This window comes from Cololabis saira, chromosome 15 (genome assembly GCF_033807715.1).
Source record: "Cololabis saira isolate AMF1-May2022 chromosome 15, fColSai1.1, whole genome shotgun sequence".
Lineage (NCBI taxonomy): Eukaryota > Metazoa > Chordata > Actinopteri > Beloniformes > Belonidae > Cololabis > Cololabis saira.
The window spans coordinates 41728141-41750201 of record NC_084601.1 but is presented as its reverse complement, the minus strand read 5'-3'; the positions used below and the strand labels follow the sequence as shown (position 1 = coordinate 41750201).

The 22061-nt window shown below is 44.3% G+C and overlaps 1 protein-coding gene and 1 non-coding gene across 2 annotated transcripts in view; both read right to left on the bottom strand.

The window, feature by feature from the left end:
• Positions 1-181: 181 nt before the first annotated feature.
• trnaw-cca (transfer RNA tryptophan (anticodon CCA)) lies at positions 182-253 on the bottom strand. The gene has a single exon. It is a non-coding gene; the product is annotated as a tRNA-Trp (tRNA).
• Positions 254-6096: 5843 nt separating this feature from the next.
• Positions 6097-22061, bottom strand: part of LOC133460943 (zinc finger protein 271-like) — a 137577-nt gene continuing 121612 nt past the window's right edge. The window contains exon 6 of the mRNA XM_061741656.1: positions 6097-7325. Coding sequence (XP_061597640.1) covers positions 6097-7325 — 1229 coding nt within the window. The remainder of the gene's footprint in view (positions 7326-22061) is intronic.

Here is a 22061-nt window from a genome sequence, read left to right as displayed (position 1 = left end):
TGATAAACAAATTAAATTCGTTTTTTATTAAGATTATCTTTTGTTCCTCCTTTCATCAAGTCAGGTGATTATGCAGACTTGAACAATTCCAGGTTCATATCAAAGTTTTCTGTTGCAGCTAAAGTTTGTCTGGTTGGTGAACTCGTGAGGATGGATAAATAAAAAAAGTGAAAGTTCATTATGACCCTGATGTGAGTTGAACACACAACCTTCTGATCTGGAGTCAGACGCGCTACCATTGCGCCACAGAGCCTTTTCTGACACGGTCTGAGGTTGTTTAACTAACACAAATCTAATCATAGAGGGCAAACTAGAGAAACATGATTTGAAGTAGATCAAAGTAAGTGTGTGTGTATATATATGAGAGACAAAATGAAAAAAAAAAAAATCAGAAAATCACATTGGCTGATTTTAAAAGAATGTATTTGCAAATAACGGATCAGTCGTCCCGGTCCCTTTGCAGAAAAACCTCCCCAAAACATGATGTTTCCACCCCCGTGCTTCACAGTAGGTTTGGTGTTCTTTGGATGCAACTCAGCTTTCTTTCTCCTCCAAACACGACAAGTTGTGTTTCCACCAAAAAGTTCTATTTTGGTTTCATTTGACCATATAACATTCTCCCAATCCTCTTCTGGATCATCCAAATGCTCTCTAGCAAACTTCAGACGGGCCTGGACTTGTACTGGCTTCAGCAGGGGGAACGTCTGGCCCTGCAGGATCTGAGTCGCTGGCGGCGTATTTGTTACTGACGGTTCCTTTGTTACTCTGGTCCCAGCTCTCTGCAGGTCATTCACTAGGTCCCCGTGTGGTTCTGGGATCTTTACTCACCGTTCTTGTGATCATTTTTACCCCCCGGGTATAATATAGAAGTATAATTATAATCTACAATTACCAGGTAATATTATGGAAACAACACACGCTTTCTTTTACAGTCCAGTTTCACTTTAATTACTGAGTAAAAGCCAGGTAAAAATGTCTGTACTTATTGGGTAAATACTTAGGAAATAGAATTACTGGGCAAGTAACTACAAGGTAAGTACCTGCCAATTGCCCAGTAAAACATGGTAACTATCAGGTTAATTACAAGGTCAATAGAGTCATTTACACCCCTCGGGGGTACATGCACCAATCCATTGATAATACATAAATCAGTAATGAATGGGTAAATACCCGGTAGTTATCCATGAAATGTATAGTAAATACAAGGTAACTACATGGTCATTGAAGTGTAATTAGCTGGTAAATACCTCAAATATAGGTTATAATTTCCTGGTAGTTTGCAGAAAAATACTTAGTAATTACCTGGTACTTACTTAGACATAATTCATGTAATTTCAGAGTAATTACATGGTAAATTGACTGGTAGTTACCAATATTAACCTAGTAAATACCTGTAATTTCCCTCATAGTTCCCATCTAATGTCTTTGTAATTACCTAGTAATGTTTAGTTTAAACAACCAGGTATTTACCATGTAATTACATAGTAAATACACATAATTACATGGTACAAAATCCGTAATAATTACCTAGTACTTACTGGGTAAATTACCCGGTAGTTACCATGTAATTACCTTGTAAATAGAAGGTACTACTAGGTAATTACAGTGTAATTACCATGGTATTACCTGGTTATTACTGTACTGTAAAAGAAAGGGTTACCGATATATCTGTAATTTTCATCACAGGTATATCTCAACCATGAGAGACAAAATGAAAAAAAAAATACAGAAAATTACATTGGCTGATTTTTAAAGAATGTATTTGCAATTTATAGTTTAAAATAAGTATTTGATCAATAACAAAAGTTCATCTCAATACATTTGTTACTGGTTATCAATACTGATAACCAGTTAAAGCAGGTGCCATGAATTCAGGTAACTAGTGGAGGACAGAGGAGCCTCTTGAAGAAGAAGTTACCGGTCTTTGAAAGGCAGAAATCTTTGTTTGTAGGTGACCAAATACTTGTTTTACCCAGGAATTTATCAATTCATTCAGTAAAAATCCTACAATGTGATTTCTTGGATTCTTTCCCCCCATTCTGTGTCTCATAGTTGAACACCTCTCATCTTTTTAAGTGGGAGAACTTGCACAATTGGTGGCTGACTAAATACTTTTTTTCCCCACGGTATGTCCCGCAACATGAGTCTTTCAAAGCAGGTAACCGAAAACCTGCAGCATCCATCTTGCTGTCGGGAAAATGTGGCAACCAGAGATTATTTGCATGGAATTTAAAATTTTGCACACTGATTTTAAAGAATTTCAGTTTCCGTAGTTCAGAGAGAAGCAAGAGATAAAATATGTCTCTCAGCATGAGCCTCTCAGAGCATGCAGGAGAAAAACCTGCAGTATCCATCTTGCTGTGGGCATTTTAGCAATCAGTCTTGTTACGGCCCCCAGCCGTTAGTGCCTGCGATTTAGTGTGTAATTGTACTTATATTTTGTTTCTGTATTTTTGGGCGAGTGAGCACTCCTATTTTTGATCCATCTTGTTCTTCCTACTGACAGTTCAGATTGACAGGTCCCGCCTCCTGCCGCAGCCATTGGTCCTCCACAGCTGGGGCAGATGAGACTGGCGAACTGACAACAAGCTGCTGGTCCAGCTCAAAAGCTGCTGGTCCAGCTCAAAAGCTGCTGGTCCACCACAAAAGCTGCTGGTCCACCTCAAAAGCTGCTGGTCCACCTCAAAAGCAGCACACCTCAGTCAGCATTTCGAGGGCTGCTACTGTTCAGTGTGGCAATCCTCCTCGCTGTGTTCTGTGCTTGATAATCTGTGTTAGTCTGCTGTCTGTTTGTGAGCAGTTCTTGCTTGAGTTAGGTGGGTGGTTTTGTAACTGGCTGTAGCCTGTCTTATATTTTATACCGAAGCAGTAAGGGTAAACCGCCATTTAATTTGATCCCCTTTTTCTCCTGTTTTTGTTAGTTTAGGAAGTTAGGCTCAGAGATTGTAATTTTGTTTGATCTTTTGTTTCGTTCCAGGGCTTAGGTAGTCTGGTTGAGAAGGTAGTTTCTTTTGTTTGTTATTTTGGCCTAGGTTTACCCCGAAGAGAAGCTTCATTTTTCGTTTTATCATTTTGTTTCTGTTGTGTTCACCCAGTTAGCACGGATTTTAACTTTTTTATTGAAAACCTTGAGCTGTGCAAGAATAAATACAGCCTTTTTGTTGTAAATCATCTCTCGCTGCCTCATTTTTATGTTGCCCCTCTGTTCCCCAAGTCTGGGACGTAACAGTGTCTTGGCCCGCCGATTTCAGTGCATGGTAGTGTCCGTAGTGTAGTGGTTATCACGTTCTCTTAACACGCGAAAGGGCCCCTGTTCAAAACTGGGTAGAAACATGTATGACTTTGCAATAGCATTATTTGGACTTGGAAAACCACTCCAGTCTCTACTTGGTGCTCAGGACAGGAAGGCTGAGCATCTCTTTCTCATATTGGGTCTCATGCAGAAATGAAATTTGTTGCAGTTCCACAACTGACCAAAAGTCAGTCATTCTCCATTCACCTACACTTTAAAATGTACAACTTTATAACAAAAAAACATTAACTACCTGACTTTAGAAAAGATTTAGAAAAGTTTTTTCTTGATTGTTTTCACACCCATGACATCTCTGTGGTGGATGTTTTTTTATTGTACCACAACAGGACAATTTATATAAAGCCATACATTTATTTCTAATATGATTCATATGAAGGTAACTTCAAAGTCAATGTGCAAAGACTTGAAGAAAAGGAAGAGATAAAATACTTCTCGCAGAATGAGTCTTTCAGAGCAGCCTAGAGAAAACCCACAGTATCCATCTTGCTGTCAAGACTTGTAGCAGAATTTTTTACAGGATTTTTTTTGTTATGCCCCCCGACTTTGCAGGTCAAAGGATGTCAGTTTATGTAGTGTAGTGATTATCACGTTAGCCTAACACATGAAACGTCCCGTTTGAAACTTGGTGGAAACGTGAGACTTTACAGTGTTATTATTTGGACTTGGAAAACCATTCCAGTCCTCTTCTTGGTGCTCAGGACAGGAAGGCCGACCATCTCTTTCTTGCATTGGGTCTCATGCAGAAATTAATTTTGTTGCAGTTCCACAACTGTCAAAAAGAAAGTCATTCACCTACTCTTTAAAATGTCCAACTTTACAGGATAAAAGAAACATTAACTGCCTGCTATAAAAAGAGGGAAAAATTGTTTTTTCTCAAGGTTTTTTTTCACACCTAAGACATCTCTGTGCTGGATGATTTTTTATTCCACCACAACAGGACAATTTATATAAAGCCATACATTTATTTCTAATATCATTGATGTTGTGCCACAGGGGAGGTGCTGGTTCAGTTATCAAAGAGTCATTAATGATTGTCGAAGGACAATCATTAATAGTTATAAAGTAGATTATCAAATTGAATTATCAAAACGACTTAATCAAAATGGGGCACCACCTGATGTAATCAGAAAAAAGATAACTAAACTGCAAAAATTAGTCTCAAGGTAGATTATTCTTCAGAATAATAGTGAAGGGAGGAGTTTGAACAAAGGCCTTGCAACAACAGTCGTGACAAATAAGCTTAAAATAAGCACAAACAACTTCTCTCATTCAAATTAATCAGAATTTATTTACACAAGAGTCAAGAAGATGGTAAAACAACACTTCGGATAAATTCTGATGGCTAAACTACCCAAAAACAACAACTAACTAAACATGTACACAAAACTTCAGATTACGTGAAGGGGGGGGGGGGGGGGGGTAGTAGGAGCAGAATTTGGGGAGAAAACAATAAGATAAACAAACACACTCAACTAATGAGCACAGCTGTGACGGGATCACCAGTCCGGCTCACAACGTAAAACTAACTTTTAAAATGTGTTACTAAGTTTCTCTGCCCAGACACAGAACAGCCTCTTACGTGAATCTTTGTAAATGCAGAGAAAGTGGTTTAATCCGGCCGGTCAGTGTTTCTTGATGAAACAAAGGGTAGTTACGCTCAGCAGGGGATCCTGATAAAGAGCGTCTCTCTCTCTCTCTCTCCTGGTCCAGATGAGGACCAGTGTGGATGAGGGGAATACATGGGCACAGCAGCTGGGCCTCCTTCAGCTCCAGGTCGGTCCAAAGGCGTTCACGTCGAGGCTTGCAGGGTCCCTGGTTCAGCTCCTCTTTGGGCTCAGAAAACTCGCGGCCACTCGCTGCGAAACGGACAGAGCAGAGGAGAAGAGAGCTTTTCCTTTTATAGCTGGCCCAGGAAGTGAAGGCCCCCCCTGTGGCTTGGGGTCTGTGTCCAATCAGGGGCTGTTCCTTATCACTGCAGGGCCTTAGATGCAAATCCTGGTTGAGCTTTGCGTCCATGGGGTTTCCTTTGTTCCAAACCATGCGGTCAGGTATCATAAACTCGAGGCTGGTCCCAGCCAAATGTGGCAAATGCGCGTTCCCCAAAGTTTGTGGGGGCGTGGCTTTGGACGGAGCGCTGACGGGAGGGGGAGGAGGGGGCGGGGCTTAGAGGAGGCGCCAATTTCAAATCTTGCTAGCTCTCAGAAGTTGCATATTACAATTTTAAATAGTGTTTATATAGAGGGAAATGTAACTGCAAATGGCAATAATCACCCAGGTATCCGCAAATTTATACTCACGTATACCACAATATGTTTACACTGTGTCAAATGGTTAATATTAATTTGTGTAACTTCAATACATCAAGATTTTTGACATCTAACAACAAGAGTCTATGTGAAAACATGGTATTGAGTTCAAGTGGAAGGAGACATTTTTTTACTTCTTACTTCTTTTTGAACATGTCAAAACTGCTGCTGCTTAAAAACTAAATCTGTTGCATTCATTGTTCAAGTATGCTCGAGCATGTCTGTTACTTACACTACCATCATGTTCAAAATAAAGACTTTTGAATTGAATTCTTTTACTTCATTTTCTAAATCTGGTTATAACTGAACAGCTCTTACAGCTGTAAGAATCTGCTGCTTTTTAAATAAAATATTTAAAATCTTTCCCACAATCGAACCACCAGAATTATTTCTTTCAAACTAAAATAACTAAATTGGTGCCTTTTAACTGAACTCTCAAAATAAATGATATTGGCACTGATCACAAATGTACACTTTTTATCCAGTGTGAATACGTTGGTGTCTCTTTAGAGAACCTTGTTGGGCAAAAGCCGCTCCACACTGATCACACCTGTAAGGCTTGTCTCCAGTGTGAATACGTTGGTGTCTCGTTAGGGCACCTTGCTGGGCAAAAGCAACTCCACACTGATCACATCTGTAAGGCTTGTCTCCAGTGTGAATACGTTGGTGTCTCGTCAAATGACCTTGCCTGGCAAAAGCCGCTCCACACTGATCACACCTGTAAGGCTTGTCTCCAGTGTGAATACGTTGGTGACTAATTAGAGAACTTTGGTGGGCAAAAGCCGCTCCACACTGATCGCATATGTAAGGCTTGTTTCCAGTGTGAATACGTTGGTGACTAATTAGAGAACCTTGGTGGGCAAAAGCAACTCCACACTGATCACATCTGTAAGGCTTGTCTCCAGAGTGAATACGTTGGTGTCGCTTCAGACCACCTTGTTGGGCAAAAGCCGCTCCACACTGATCACACCTGTAAGGCTTGTCTCCAGTGTGAATACGTTGGTGACTCGTCAAATGACCTTGCAGGGCAAAAGCCGCTCCACACTGATCACATCTGTAAGGCTTGTCTCCAGTGTGAATACGTTGGTGACGAATTAGATCATTTTGCTGGGCAAAAGCCGCTCCACACTGATCACATCTGTAAGGCTTATCTCCAGAGTGAATACGTTGATGTCTCGTCAATTGATCTTGCCGGGTAAAAGCCGCTCCACACTGATCACACCTGTAAGGCTTGTCTCCAGTGTGAATACGTTGGTGACTCGTTAAATCACCTTGCCGGGTAAAAGCCGCACCACACTGATCACACCTGTAAGGCTTGTCTCCAGTGTGAATACGTTGGTGACTCGTTAAATCACCTTGCCGGGTAAAAGCCGCACCACACTGATCACACCTGTAAGGCTTGTCTCCAGTGTGAATACGTTTGTGACTCGTCAAATCACCTTGCCGGGTAAAAGCCGCACCACACTGATCACACCTGTAAGGCTTGTCTCCAGTGTGAATACGTTGGTGACTCGTTAAATCACCTTGCCGGGTAAAAGCCGCACCACACTGATCACACCTGTAAGGCTTATCTCCAGTGTGAATACGTTGGTGTCGCTTTAGATGATCTCGTCGGGTAAAAGCTGCACCACACTGATCACAGCTGTATGGTTTATCACCAGTGTGAGTTTTCTTATGGATCTTCAGGTTTGATGAAGCGGAGAAGACTTGTTCGCAATCATCACAGCAGTATCTTTTGGGTCTTCCTTTATGATTCTGTAATAGAGAAGATGACTTACATTATCTTGGCTGCATTATCAAAAGCCTTTTCAGTTTCAAGTATTGAGCTAGAACAGTCTCATAATTCACACATGCACAAGACAAAATTCACAAATCCACACGCCGATCCACAAATGCAAAAGCACAAAATTCACACGTGCTTAGGACAAGATACACAAATGTATTTTTGATGCACACACAAATATAACCTGATTTACAAACGTTTTTTTCTGTGAGCTGCGCTGGATTTGCGTGCGACTTTTGAGACTCCCCTGACTTGACTCGATTCACAATTATTTTTTTTAACACGGAAGGATCTGCAACCAATCAGATATCTTCCTTTGTTTCAGCCAGTCATAAGAGCGCACCCTACGTGGGAGATCAGGGCTCCAGACTGTGACCAATTGGTCGGATTTTGCGACCTTTTCTGGAGGCCGTGCGACATAGTATTTTAACTAGGAGCACCAGCGCGACTTGCAAATCCACCCCTCTCCATGATTTTTTTTTTTTTTTTTTTTTCTCTCTTTTCATAATTTTCTGGAGGGGCGGAAGCGTGTGCGCGTCCGTGCGTGCGTGTGTCTGGATGCGCGCTGCGAGGCGGGGGGCGGGGTTGCGCGTTGCTCGGTGTCATGCGGCTCTTGCAACTTTATTTGATAGGTACAGTGAAAGACAAACACGTCGGAAGTGGGGGAAAAATATGCCGCGACTGGAATCTAATACACTTAGCTGTCCAGGGGAAAGTTTACAAAAGTCGCTGCTCAACCCGTGAGCCATACGGGCGCGCGCTCCCCCGCGCTGAGGGGCGTTCTCGGGCCCGATGCGAAGTGATGTATTGCTTTTATAAAACGGTTACCAATAATGTAAATACTAAAGAAGAATACACAATATTTTATGTGGTTTTTAATTAATCAGAAATACATATTATCCAGTAAAAATAGCCCCACTGTGGAAAAAAGCAGTCCCATCTCTCCAGATGTAGCTCCTTTTTTCCCGGAGACAGGCACTCGTCAATCCATTCATCCATTGTTAGCTCCTCCCCGAAGATCCAGGTTTACCGTGAACATGCCAGATTAATTGTTCACGAAAATAAAAAATAGACTTTAACACCCGCTACTTTTTGCTACCTTGCTACGTTGTAACCGTCAAAAATATGTAACAGTTAGTTGTGCTGGTGCTCCTAAAATTTTCAGTAAGGAGCACCGGTACATTTCTAAAGCTGTGGGACTCCAACGAACCACAGTGAGAGCCATAATCCACAAACGGCGAAAACATGTGTTGGGCTCAGCCCATGTGAAAGTAGGAGGATGAATTCATACTATGTGTGATCTGAGAAAAATTACATTGCCATCAAATTCCAGCAAAGCCAGACCCGGCCTCCCCCCCTGGAGTTTATGGTCCCGCTGCTATCTTCTCGCTCAGGCCAATTTATAACCCTGGTGGCCTGGTTCGAGATGGCCTGTATGTGACCCACGATACGGCCCCACATCAAAGGGGCGCCCACGGAAACAGAACTCAGGTTTATGACACCTAGAGGGGGGTCAAAAAAGCGAATCAGCAGGATTTCTGCCAGGTACAGACTCCCCTAGGGTTTATGGCACCTGGGGGGGTCAGACACCCGGAGCCCGAGCGCCAGGCCTCGATCGGCCAGGAGGATTGGTTGGCACTGCCTGTGATCAGTCCCACCCCCAAAGAGACTACAAAAAGGAGCAACCACCTGATGCTCCTCTGCTTTTTTTTTCCGTCTCGTTCTTATTTAGTTTCTCCGCTTTTTCTTCGTTTCTCTGCTTTTTTGCGTTTTTCAGTTTGCTCATATTTTTTTGGCATCAGGCCAAAACCTGGAGTGTGGCTCCAAAGTTTTCTTTTTCTTCGTTTTTATTTTTCCCTGTTCACTTTTCCGTCTGCCCGGCCTTTTTGCCTGCTGGCAGAGGTGAGACTTTTCCTAGCCCGACTCCCACATCCAACCAGCGCAGAATCCGCTCCGCGGACCCTGCCAGCCGACTCAGTGGACGCCACCGCGGTGAAACGGTCTTTCCCGGAGCATCCCGACATCGGGGCCCGGCGCCGACCGCGACAAAGGACCACTGGAGATCTCACGCTGGTAATAGGGTCGCCGGTCCTGCAAACCTGCCCTGTGTTCCTTTTCCTCAGAGTCGGACGGGGTGAGACGGAGTCCCCCCCCTCCCGGGTGCGCGCAAGGAGCGTTTATACTGCACCCACGGGCTGGACGAAACCCCCCTCCTCCTCCTCCTCAAACAGAGCGGCTCTCTCACCTACTGCAAAGTAAGAGGCGATTTAGTGTCTGGGCAGATTCATTTAGGTTTTATTTCGGTTGTTTTGGCCCTGTTTATTGAGTTTATGCATTGTGTGACGTGTTGATTGTATTGAACTCCTGTTTACGTGAGCTTTCACCGCCGAGTGATCGGACCGCGGCTCCGACGATCTCAGAGCGGGTGGGGGTTACTCCCGACCCGGTTCTCGAGTGGGACCTGCGGCCGATCTACTAAACCGGCCGTTAGAGCTCACAAAACCCCTTTGGGTTCCCCCGGCTGCGGTGACCGCCTGCAGCCGCGCGTCTGTGTGAGGCGCCGGAGGTCCCGCAGGCACGTCGGTGCAACGTCCGAGCGCGGTCCGCTGACACGCTCCTCCGCCCCTCCCCTTTCCTTCACTAAACCCGGTTGCGCGTCAGATCCACGTGGTGTTTCACCGTTGTTTAGCCGTGATCTGCTGCGCTTTCCGTTACATTTCCTTCACGGCTGTACGGCCGTGGGTCGCCTTCCGGGAGGCGTGTTCACGGAGCGCGACGTAGCACGCCCCTTCTGGCAACGTGCTCACGTACCGCAGCGTGACCCGCCCCCAGAACGCGTGACGCGCAGCGTAAGCTGCTCTGACGCATACACGCACACACCCACACACCCACACCCACACACCCACACACCACACACACACACACACACACACACACACACACACACACACACACACACACACACACACACACACACACACACACACACACACACACACCAGTCTCAGCCCGGAGGATCCCAAGAACCCCTTCCTTTCATCGTATGATTTTGTATTTCTTGTTGTGTGATTAAACGATCAGAATTTATGAGTGTTGCTTACCAACTGTTTGACACTGATGTGAATAAATTTCTGATCACAAAAGCCGTCTTGTTTATTCTGTGCATATCTGCCGCCAAGGCTGGGTGACGAAGTGTGTGTTCGGATCTCACCTCCTTCAACTAATAACTAGGTATAATAATTACTCTGAGACTGATTTTCTGCTGTTAGTTATCGAATCCCACCGGAAGTAAGGCCCCGGCGGTGGTGCCCCTACGAGAATGATCATTTTTGATAATACAATTTGATAAATAGTCAACTTTATTAATTATTAATAATTCTTTAATAGAATTATCATTAGCCTTGATAACTGGACAGCCAAGCTACCTATGAGTTGCACAACACATGGAACAGTGGTGAACCTTCCCAGGAGGCCGGCCGACCAAAATTACCCCAACAACGCAGCGACAAGTCATCCAAGAGATCACAAATGACCCCAGAACAACATTCAAAGAACTGCAGGCCTCACTTGCCTCAATTAAGGTCATTGTTCACGAATCCACCATAAGAAAGAGACGAGGCAAAAATGGTAGAGTTCCAAGACAAAAACCACTGCAGAGCAAAAAGAAAGATAAAGGCTCATCTCAGTTTTGACAGAAAACATCTTGATGATCCCCAAGACTTTTGGGAAAATACAATGTGGACTGAAAAGGCAAAAGTTGAACTTTTTGGAAGGTACATGTCCCATTACATTTTTTCGCATACAAATTTACTAAAACGGTATTTATTAAACAGTTACTAAGCAGTGAGTGGCACAGACATAAGAATTGTCATTTCAAAACAGAAAGTGCAAGTTGCATCTCTCTGACTCCCCGTCTGAAGATCATCTGCTAAGAACATGTTCTGGTCCCGGTTTTACCAGGATGAGCTGCTCTGAGCAGGAGGAGCCCCTTACGGCACCTTTATATTAAGGCCCAGTCCCAATACCCCCCTAGCCCTACTTTTCAGCACTACCCCTAAATTTTGCGCGTTCCCGTGAGTGTAGTGGTGTCCCAATTCCTCTTTGCATCTAGGGCTAGTGGCCTAAACAAGGGTTAGTGGGTATTAATCTTGCCCTTCTGTTTTGGGAGAAATCTCAATTAGGTTCTAGGAGTGGTCGGCTGTACCAAAATGAATCACACACACACACACACACACACCTCGCCTTTGCTAGAAGATATGAATACCTTTTTTTAGGAGCCATTTCTATGTGGGTGTGTGTTTGTGTATACCAAATTGGGCCAGTAGGTGTCCTCACTGTGTCACTTGCAATTAGTATAAAGGTGGCAGGTGTTGCTAGACAGAGGAGAATATAGTTTTTTGACCGCTACGCTACGCTACGCTCTGCTCCGCTCTGTAACTTTGTTTGGTAGTGGTGAAAAGTGATCAATAAATGAACATCACAAAAGAAGTGAATCGTAAGGTCATTTGTTTCATCAGACGCAAAGTTCAGTAGAGCAGCAAGCGCGTCAATTAAAATCCAGCCTGTCTATGCAGCCCCTCAGTGGCTTTAAGTTTTGGGCTTAGCCGCTACATTCAAGTCAAAAAACTGCTTGGATCTGGATTACCGAGCACCAGGAGGTCTGCTCAGGTTTATTGAGTTCCAGGAGGAACCTGTTTCATGATGAAACTAATGTTTGGAGTTGCAAGTCCTTATTTGGAGCTGCAGGATCAACTGGAGCTGCAGGATCGTCTGGAGCTGCAGGATCTTCTGGAGCTGCAGGATCGTCTGGAGCTGCAGGATCGTCTGGAGCTGCAGGATCGTCTGGAGCTGCAGGATCGTCTGGAGCTGCAGGATCGTCTGGAGCTGCAGGATCGTCTGGAGCTGCAGGATCGTCTGGAGCTGCAGGATCTTCTGGAGCTGCAAGATCGTCTGGAGCTGCAGGATCTTCTGGAGCTGCAGGATCGTCTGGAGCTGCAGGATCGTCTGGAGCTGCAGGACAAGCTGGGCCGGCGCCATCGCACCGGACACCATCATCTCAGCCGGCCACCTGGGAGCTCACCTGTTAACACCCGCTGTCGGCGTGAGGACACCGGGAGCTGATTTTCGGACTTCAGCGGTGCAGGACTCATTCATCGGGACCATCAAGGCGCCCAACGTGAGTAGTATCACTACAAATTTATGAATGGCCATTCATGCTCATGTGCACAATTGTTTCATATATCGGGGCGTAAATCCAAAGCATTGGTGGTCAAAACGGGAGGACAGTTAACTTTGTGGGGGAAATCATGGATGGGCGTGAAGCTGTGGACAAGCCCGTGGAGGCTATTGCGCAATCGGCTATTGCGCAATCGGCTGAAAGGAACATCGACACTGATGGCATTGGTACGCAAAGGAAGACTGAAAAACGTGTTGTAAAACTAACTGCTAAGGCTTTTGCTGAAAAGATTGAAAGGTTGCAAAGTACTAGGAAAGCTAAGCTAAATAAGACGGGTATTTTAAGACAAAAAATGCAGGTGCTTATGCAAAACAAAGATAAACTAAAGGTACAATGTGCTCTTGATGATCTTGTCAATTTGTGTGATGAAGCTAAAGGTATTCATGGTTCTTTGGTTGGTATTTTACCTGATGAGGAAAAGGAAAAACACAACATATGGTTCAAAGCAAAAATGATATGCAATGATGAATGTATGTTTAATGTGAAAAAATGGTTATGTGGTTATGACGATGATGATGATGATGTTGTGAATCCAGAGGACAGTGTTTCAAATGTGGCTAGCAAACACTCCAGCAGAAGAAGCTCATATAGTGGAAAGTCAAGCACTACTTCCTCTGCAAGAATTAAAGCACAGGCTGAAAGGGCTGCGTTGCTTGCTCATGCAGCAGCTTTGCAGAAAATGCACGCTCTCGAGGAACAAGAGCAACAGCTCAAGAGGAAAAAGGAACAGCTTGGACTGGAAACTAAGTTAGCCGCATCCACTGCTAAATTAGCCGTGTTACAGGCCTCTGACTCTCGAAGTGTTTCTAGAGCATCATCAAATGCAATGAACTCCTACCTGGACAAGCAAATAAAGGCAGCAGCTTCTAAGCAATTAAACCCAATAGCAAAGGAGTACAGACCTGTAACTCAGAGCAAGCGACAGCCAAAAGATTGGTCACTGCCAACATATAACCCACCAGCAGCTGCTATGCTAACACAGGAGGCCAGTCAGCAATGTACAGCTGGACTATGGGAGTGTATGGATTTAAAAGGGCTAAATGTTTATTCAACCACGCAAGTGGAGGCATCCATGCCACCTTTGCAACCCAGACTGTTAAATGCTCAGCCTACAGATGAAAGGCAATTTGGAAATATCTGTGCCATAATGGAAAAACAGAATGAAATAACATCAGCTCTTGTACATCAGCAACGTTTAATGTTATTGCCAGCGAGAGATATTCCCATATTTGATGGGGATCCTCTTCAATATATTTCCTTTAAGCGAGCGTTTGAGCAAGGAGTGGAGGAGAAGGTCAGCAGAGGTGATTGCTTGTATTATCTCGAGCAGTTTACCAGAGGGCAGCCAAGGGAACTGGTTCGGAGCTGCCAGCATATGGCTCCAGAGTATGGCTATGCTCGAGCAAACCAGCTGCTCCAAGAACACTTTGGCAATGAGTATAGGATCGCCACTGCATACATTGAAAGGGTTTTGGCTTGGCCTGCAATACAATCAGAGGATGTAAATGCTTTACAATCTTACTCTCTTTTTCTGCGTTCATGTTGTAATGTCATGGAGAAGCTGCAGTACATTCGGGAGCTGGACATTCCAAGTAACATGAGGGCTGTTATGTCTAAGCTGCCATTTAAGCTGAGAGAGCAATGGAGGAGTGTTGCACATGACATACTGGAAACATCTGAGCATAGAGCTATGTTCAAGGATCTGGTTGCATTCATTGAAAAGCAGGTCCGTATACTATCTGACCCTTTATTTGGTGACATTCAGGATGTAAAATCTGGAACAACTAGCTTTAAGGTCAGCAATAGGATGAAGTCACAACCAGTGAATAAGATGAGAGGAAACAGCTTTGCCACTAGCATTGAACCAGTGCAATCGGTGGAGATCTCTAGAGATGCATCAGAACATGGTACTCCAGTGAAGTTAACTTGTGTGTGTTGTTTTAGAAGTCATTCATTGGAAGGATGTCAACATTTTGAAAGGATGAAACACCGAGATAAGATAAGCTTTCTAAAGGAAAAGGAGCTTTGTTTTGGTTGTTTAGGTGCTGGGCACATGAGTCGAGACTGTGACAAGCGTTTGACCTGCAGGGTTTGTGGTCAAAACCATCCCAGTGTGCTTCATGTTGACAAAAATGACAAAGTTAAAGCAAACACAAAGTATTCCAAGGAGCCTGTGGCATGTAACATCACAGCATCTCACAAAACTTGTGGTCATACAGGGGCCGGAGATGATCGCTGTCTTCTTTCCATCCTCCCAGTCCAAGTTAAGTCCATCAAAGGAGACTGTATAATAAACACATATGCATTTTTGGATCCTGGCAGTACAGCCACCTTTTGTTCAGAACATCTTATGCAAAGGCTCAATCTTGCTGGTAGACGAACCAATTTTCTCCTACAAACTATGGGACAGGAAAGGGTTGTCCCAGCATATTCACTACCTGGTTTAGAAATATCTGGTTTGGAGACCGACCTTTTCTATAAACTTTCTGAAGTCCTCACCCAAAAGAAAATGCCTGTAAGCATGGACAACATTGTGACTGAAAGAGATTTGGCAAAGTGGTCCTACCTAGCAAAGGTAAAAATTCCCAGCATAAAGGCGAATGTGGATTTGTTGATTGGAAGCAACGCTCCCAAGATATTAGAGCCTTGGGAGGTTATACATACCCAAGGGGAAGGCCCCTATGCTATGAGAACAGCACTGGGGTGGGTTATTAACGGCCCTTTGCAAGGAAATGGCAGCAGCTTGGAAGCTGAGGTCTCTTCAGTAGTTGTCAACAGGATTTCTGTGAGCAGGTTGGAAAAGATGTTGAGTGAGCAGTACAACCATGACTTTAATGAGAGAGCTACAGAGCAAAAGGGACTCTCAAGAGAGGACATGAAGTTCATAGAGATTATGGAAAGGTCTGCAACACTCAAAGATGGTCATTATAGCTTGAAATTGCCCTTTAAAAAGCATGACGTGTCTCTGCCTAACAACTTTTCTGTGGTGAAACAAAGGTTACTTGGGCTGAAAAGGAAGTTCCTTAACCATGAGCAGTTTTATGAGGAGTATAAAACATACCTTAATGGAATGATTAGTAAGGGCTATGCAGAACAAATAACTGCACAGCAGCTTGATCGAGACAGGGGCAAGGTTTGGTATATCCCTCACCACGGTGTATATCATCCAAGGAAGAAGACTCTGCGGGTAGTGTTTGACTGTGGTGCAGCATACAAGGGAACATCCTTGAACCAACAGCTCTTGCAAGGTCCAAACCTCACAAGTACATTGCTTGGGGTACTCATTAGGTTCAGGCAGGAACCAGTGGCAGTTATGGGTGACAGCTGTTGAGGAATTTATCAAACCAGTTCAGAAGTCCGCTTTGTGGTTTTATGAGGTTTTATTGAGCCGGCGGTGAGCACGTCTACACAGACCAGGGGTCTGGTAGAAATGCTGACCTCGAGTGACGTTGTAACCAGATTCTTATACAAGAAGTTTAACAACAAAATGCAGGAATACACGAATCAGGCGAGAGACAAAAAGTAATTTACAGTCGGATGTGAATCGGGGCAAATGTCAATATCAGACATTTGGCATGACTGTCACAGACCTCCAAATCACTCCATAGAGTGCTCTCTTGATTCAAGTCTGTTTGAACCAACTTCCGAGGTGTCTGGATCTGCACGGGGGGTAGGAAGCTGAAGCTACCCCAAAAGGTGTTGAGTCCAGTTCAAAGCCCTGCAGGAGGTAGGACTGGGGCAACCTGCCCCTGCAGGGGGGGCAAGCTGTCACAATTCTTCATCAATTCACACATTTTTTTTTTTTTTTGTTGAATTACAGTGGAGTAGTGATACATATTTTGCAAGTGAACCTTAAACATGTGATCAGAAGTCAAATAACAACAAGCCAACAAAACAAATTCAAATATCAAGTAACCAACGTGTCCTAACTGTTCTTTAAAGCAATCAAACAAACTAGTTGCGACAGGTGTATGTAACGTTTTAGCAATATCTTTCAAGTGATGCGTTATTTCTTGGACTGTGGCATTGCGGGTATAAATGTACAACATTCAGTTTTAATGACAGCAAAAATTCCCCCTTGAGAAGCTAATAAGTAGTCCAATGCAGCACGATTCCGCAAGGCCATCATCCCTACAGCAGCCATCTCCCGTGAGAGCATCGGCATGCCCCCTGTTGCGGTCCTTGCCGAATCCTCAACTGCATGGGATAAATCCCCCATCAACGATTCTCATGGCTGGTACCACATGGCCCAGACCACATATTCCAGACCAACCGTTTGGAAGATATTCGTAAGCCTTCATGCCACAAATCCAGTAAACACCTTTTGGTAGAGGTATGGAACAGCGATTAACCATTGTAGCAAGGTAGTTATAATCCTCAATGGAATCGGGCAGTGGTTTTTGGCTTGTTTTAGGCTTAACAAGCGGTTCTTCAGAAGGAGAGTATGTGGAGTCACATCTCGATGCTACACCATAATTGTCTCGCTTGTGGGGGTCTGCGGGGCCTGCGCTGCTCCTCGGCTCCTCCGCTCCTCCACCAGTCGTGGAGGTCCTGGGTGTTGGAGCTGGGCTTTCCCTGCCCGCGTTGCTCCCCTCAATGGCTCCGACGAGGCGCCACAGAAAGAAGAAGGAATCGGCCGGTCTCCGGTGCATTGTCGAGGAGCTGTGCTCCCGCAGTGGGACGCGTGGAACCAGGCCAGCGCCCCCCACCCTTGAGTGTCGGTGGTGCAGGACGTGCTGAGCCCTGGACCACCGAGGCCCTCTCCGACACAAACCCAGTCTCCGGGTTGTGGCATGGTTTGCCACTAGGAAGAGACTGGACAGCTTTTACTTTTCTGTGGATTGACTGAACAGCAGAAGTTTTGAGTAGAACAGAATGATATCATGGATTCATCCATGGCATGGAAGTCCATCTTCTTCATATATACAGAACTGAATTGCTTGGTATGGTCATAGGTCTACCCATAATCCTTTCATGAGGCGTGAGTTTTGTGCTTCCTAATGGGTGTTAACAGGTGTCAACATTGTCCATTTAAGTCCAGTTTAAAATTCTCTGCACATACAAAAACATTTTCATACAAGGACATTTTCATACAAGAACAATTTCATACAAGAACAATTTCATATCCCTCACATAATGTCTATTTGCACAGCTTCAAAAAAGTCACGGTGGGGGGAAGTGTTGATAATGTTTGCAATATTTTTATAGGATGCAAATCTTGGAGCTTATCAGTCTTTCAACACTATCTGACACATTCCCCCTTTTGCTCATCTGTGATTGCTAACCGTGATCAGCTATGCGACATGCATGCTATTCCCGGGTACAAGGATGTGGGTTTCATAACGCGGCCGTCGTTGCTGACCCACAATTATTTCCATTTTTACAACCACGGGAATGCTACAATCTGTTTTTCTTCACCTCAGTAGTCTCTTGTAGGAGGGCTACATCATTAGGAGAAACCAGGTCGTTAGCGGGTATAGAAGGGCAAAGTTTTACATAGACAGGTAAGCCAAATTTGGCAGTTTCTTTTGCTGCATGGTCAGCTGAAGCATTGCCTAGTGAAAACAGGGTTGGACTGGGTGTGGGGTTCACATTTAACAAAGCAATAGATGAATGTAGTTGACAGGCTTGTAACAATTCACCAATCAATTAACCACATTTAACGGGTGTTTCCGAGGATGAGATAAATCCTCGGTTCGCCCACAATATATAAAATTGTGTACCGTATTTTCACGACCATATGGCACACTGTGTGGAAAGGCGCACCCTCAGTTTTGTGTGTCATTTTTGGTTTTAAAACACACATACGGCGCACCGACCCAAAAGGCGCCGGAGCTGCACACACACGCGTTGCAAAACACACACGCGCTAAAAATAGAGCGGAAGCAAAACTTAGTTTGATATTTTATTTCACTTTTCACACCAATCAAACCCTTCAAACCCTTCAAAAGGTTCATATTCTGTTTCTGCATTAAAGAATTTAAAAAAAACACCGGGGCGCTGCACATAAACCTGTCTCAGCCACCAGCCCTTTTCATTTCACTCTGGCTGGAAAAGTCTATTTAGGCAACACTTTTCTTTTAATAAACACCATAGCCGGCAGTTTCTGTCCATCAGCGTGGCAGGCAAGCACAAGAGTAAATAAACTTTTCATACCCCGTTGTGCTGCGGATCCCGACCGCGGCGGTCCCGGGTCCCGCTCCGTTCCCCCCCGCGCGCTGGACCGGGTCCGCTCCCCGTCTGCTCCCTCGCGCTGGACCGGGTCCCGGGTCCCGGTCCGCCCCCCCCGCGCTGGTCCCGCGGCGGTCCCGGGACGCGGGACCCGCTCACACACGCGCTGTCGGGGAGCCGGTACCGGGTTGTATCCGACAGGAGCTCCGCTAATTCAGCTGCGCCAGTACGAATTTCCAGACCTGTCTCAGCTTCTTGATCATCATCCCTTCATCCAGCCCCCCCCTTTTCATTCGTCCTTATAATGACTCCGGCTGGAAACGTCTTATGCAAAGTTTTTCTTTTAAAAATCACCATAGGTTTCTGTCCATCAGCTGCGCCAGGCAAGCACCACATAAATGAGAATGTGTGTGTTTCGCGCCGCGAATACACACACGCGCATGTCGGGATCCGGTACCGGGTTTGTAACCGACAGATTTGGCTGCAAAACTCGGAGGGTGAAGCTAATCCGACCTGAGACAGACCCCAGAAATCCCTTCTCGCAAAGCGGCCGGGAACCAGGTCGACCGGACCCCGCTTGGGGAACCAGGAAGTCGGGCTGCAGCAGCGCGCATCACGCGGCTTTAACCGGGGAAAGTGACCGGTTCCGACCGGCCGGGACCGGAGGAGCCCGCCTGCACTGTCTGGTAGTAGGGGCTCCCGGGGAAAGAGCACCGGCATTTCAGCCGGATCTGCCCCGGGGATGCGGCGATCGGACCCCGCAAACCCACGGCAGGTGCATCCTCGTTCCCGACATGCATAACACACGCGCGCTGCAGAACACACACACAAGTGTGCTTATTTAAATAGAGCGGAGCAAAACTTAGTTTGATTGTATTTTATTTCACTTTACACATCAAGCAAATCCTTAAAAGTCTTCATCTTCTGTTTCGCATTAATCAGCTCAGTGAATGGTCTCATTCACGTCGCAACTCACGGGGGCTTCACCCGCCCCCTTCTCTTTTTACCGTTCTCATGGTGGCCGGCCTCACATTACCGTAATTCAGGTAATAGACACGGCGCACTGTTTCATAAGGCGCCCGGCACATTTAAAAAAAAAAAAAAAAAATGTGCGCCTTATGGTCGGGAAAATACGGTACACAACCAAAAGCATATCTGGAATCTGTATAGATTGTAACAGTTTTACCTTTTGATCAGTGTATATAGTTTCATCTACTTGGGTGGAGCTGGAGGGGGGGCAAGGCGGCGCTTTCAACAATTAAGAATTATCACAAATTGTATAACCTGCGTATGGTATTCCATTTTTTTTATAAGCAGAGCCGCCAGTGAAGAAAACAGGAAAGGTCAGGACGAGTGTTAAAGACAGAGGTGTCAAAAGTATTCACATTCATTACTCAGGTAGAAGTATAGATGTTAGAGTTCAAAAATACTCCTGTAGAAGTTGAAGTATTAACTCAAAATCTTTTCTCAAGTAAAAGTATAAAGTACTGGTTTCAAAACTACTTAAAGTATAAAAGTAAAAGTAATATAAGCGGGGAAAAACCATTAATGCTAAAAGCCATTGAAAATGAATGCCTCTTAAAGAACCATATATGTGCACTATTGAGCATTGACATTGACAAAAATGGTCTTTTATTTGAAAGACACAAAATACAAAACAATGCTGTGCATTTGCCCTATTGTTACCGTTTGTAATGCTTTATAACCGTTTAAGTTTTAAAGAGAAGGCCAGGCCAACCATTTTCCACAAACTGAACTAAAAGTAAATGTCAGGTTTGCATTATGATCTTCAGTTTCATACAAATAAAAATATTTAGCCACAAACTGAATAGTTTCTCTCGTGTATGATTTGACTTTTTTCTTTTCCAGAAATTTAACAAATTAAATAAATAAATAAATAAAAGTAAATAAATACATACAATTTTACATCATAAAAAAGATTGATTCATGCTCACCTTATAAGTGTAAGAGGAGATTTACTTTTGTTAAGAAGGTTATTTTGGTAATTCAGGGTTCATTATTTTATAAATATATTTATAATATATAATATATTATATTATATATTATATTCTGTAAATCAGGGACTATAAAGACACCAGTCAGTTTATCTGTAGAGCTTAGTCTGTTTTAGATTGGGCGGAGTGATACAGCACTAGGTGCTGTGTTGATGTTCTAAAATCCTACACTGTTGAGGGACATTAAAGTACACTGGAACTCAGCAGAAGTTGTCCCCGTGTTTATCCTACTCACGACCCGAAAAAGGTTTAATTTAATAAGGTAAGGCTTAACTCTACACGAGCCGTACATAAGTAAAAGTTCAGAGCTCAAAACCCTGCAAGAGTCCCGTGATCGGGACTGCAAAACGGGACTAGTTTCTTCTGAGCGGAGTAAGATTTTGGTCCGCGCGGTTGCGGCCGCGGTCAGATGCGCGTTTCTAGTCAACACATTAGATTAATATTAATAATCCAATATCGCGATACACTTTGTCACCTCCACGACACGTTTCGTGACGTTTTTGTATCGCGAAATTTCGTGGCACGATATATTGTTACACCCCTAATAGTTAAAGGAGCATGAGGCTCCTTTTAAGAAATGAGACTCTCTAGCGCCACCCTTCACCACGACGGCCGTCGGGGGTACTGCAGCCAACAGCAAAGCCGGCACGGGAGAACGGGGAGAACGCGCATGCAGCGTCATGTGACGTCACATCTGCAGCCCAGCGCGAGAAATTCGGGCCCGAATTGCAGCACATTTTGCAGCACACAGCCTGTTCAAGGCAACGGAGAGATACGCTAGAGGGCTCATTCTTTTTGGTTTGGAACGCTTCATCTGACATTATTACTAGAAAACTTAAAACGTATATGATTTTTTTTCATAAATCCTGCCTCAATCCAGCCTCATGCTCCTTTAAAGAAGACATTCGTCACTCTGAAAGGTCTCTCCTGAACTGAGACAGCTTTGCATTAAAGGTTTAGATTTTTTTTTCTTTGACTTTAAATGTACTAACAAAGTCATTTGAAGCATTTTGCTATATTATTATACATACACATTTTATATATATACATTTGATGTTTTTGTTGAAGACAGGAATTTGGACTTTGTCCTTAATAATTTGGTGTTATTGAGAAAGTTCTTCATTCACGAATGTAGATTTTTTTAAGACCAAACCATGTTTGACCCAGTGGAGAAATGAGCTAAAGCTCTTAAGTTAGTCCTTGAGTCTTGTTAAAGAAAAGAAAGCCCTTAAACTCT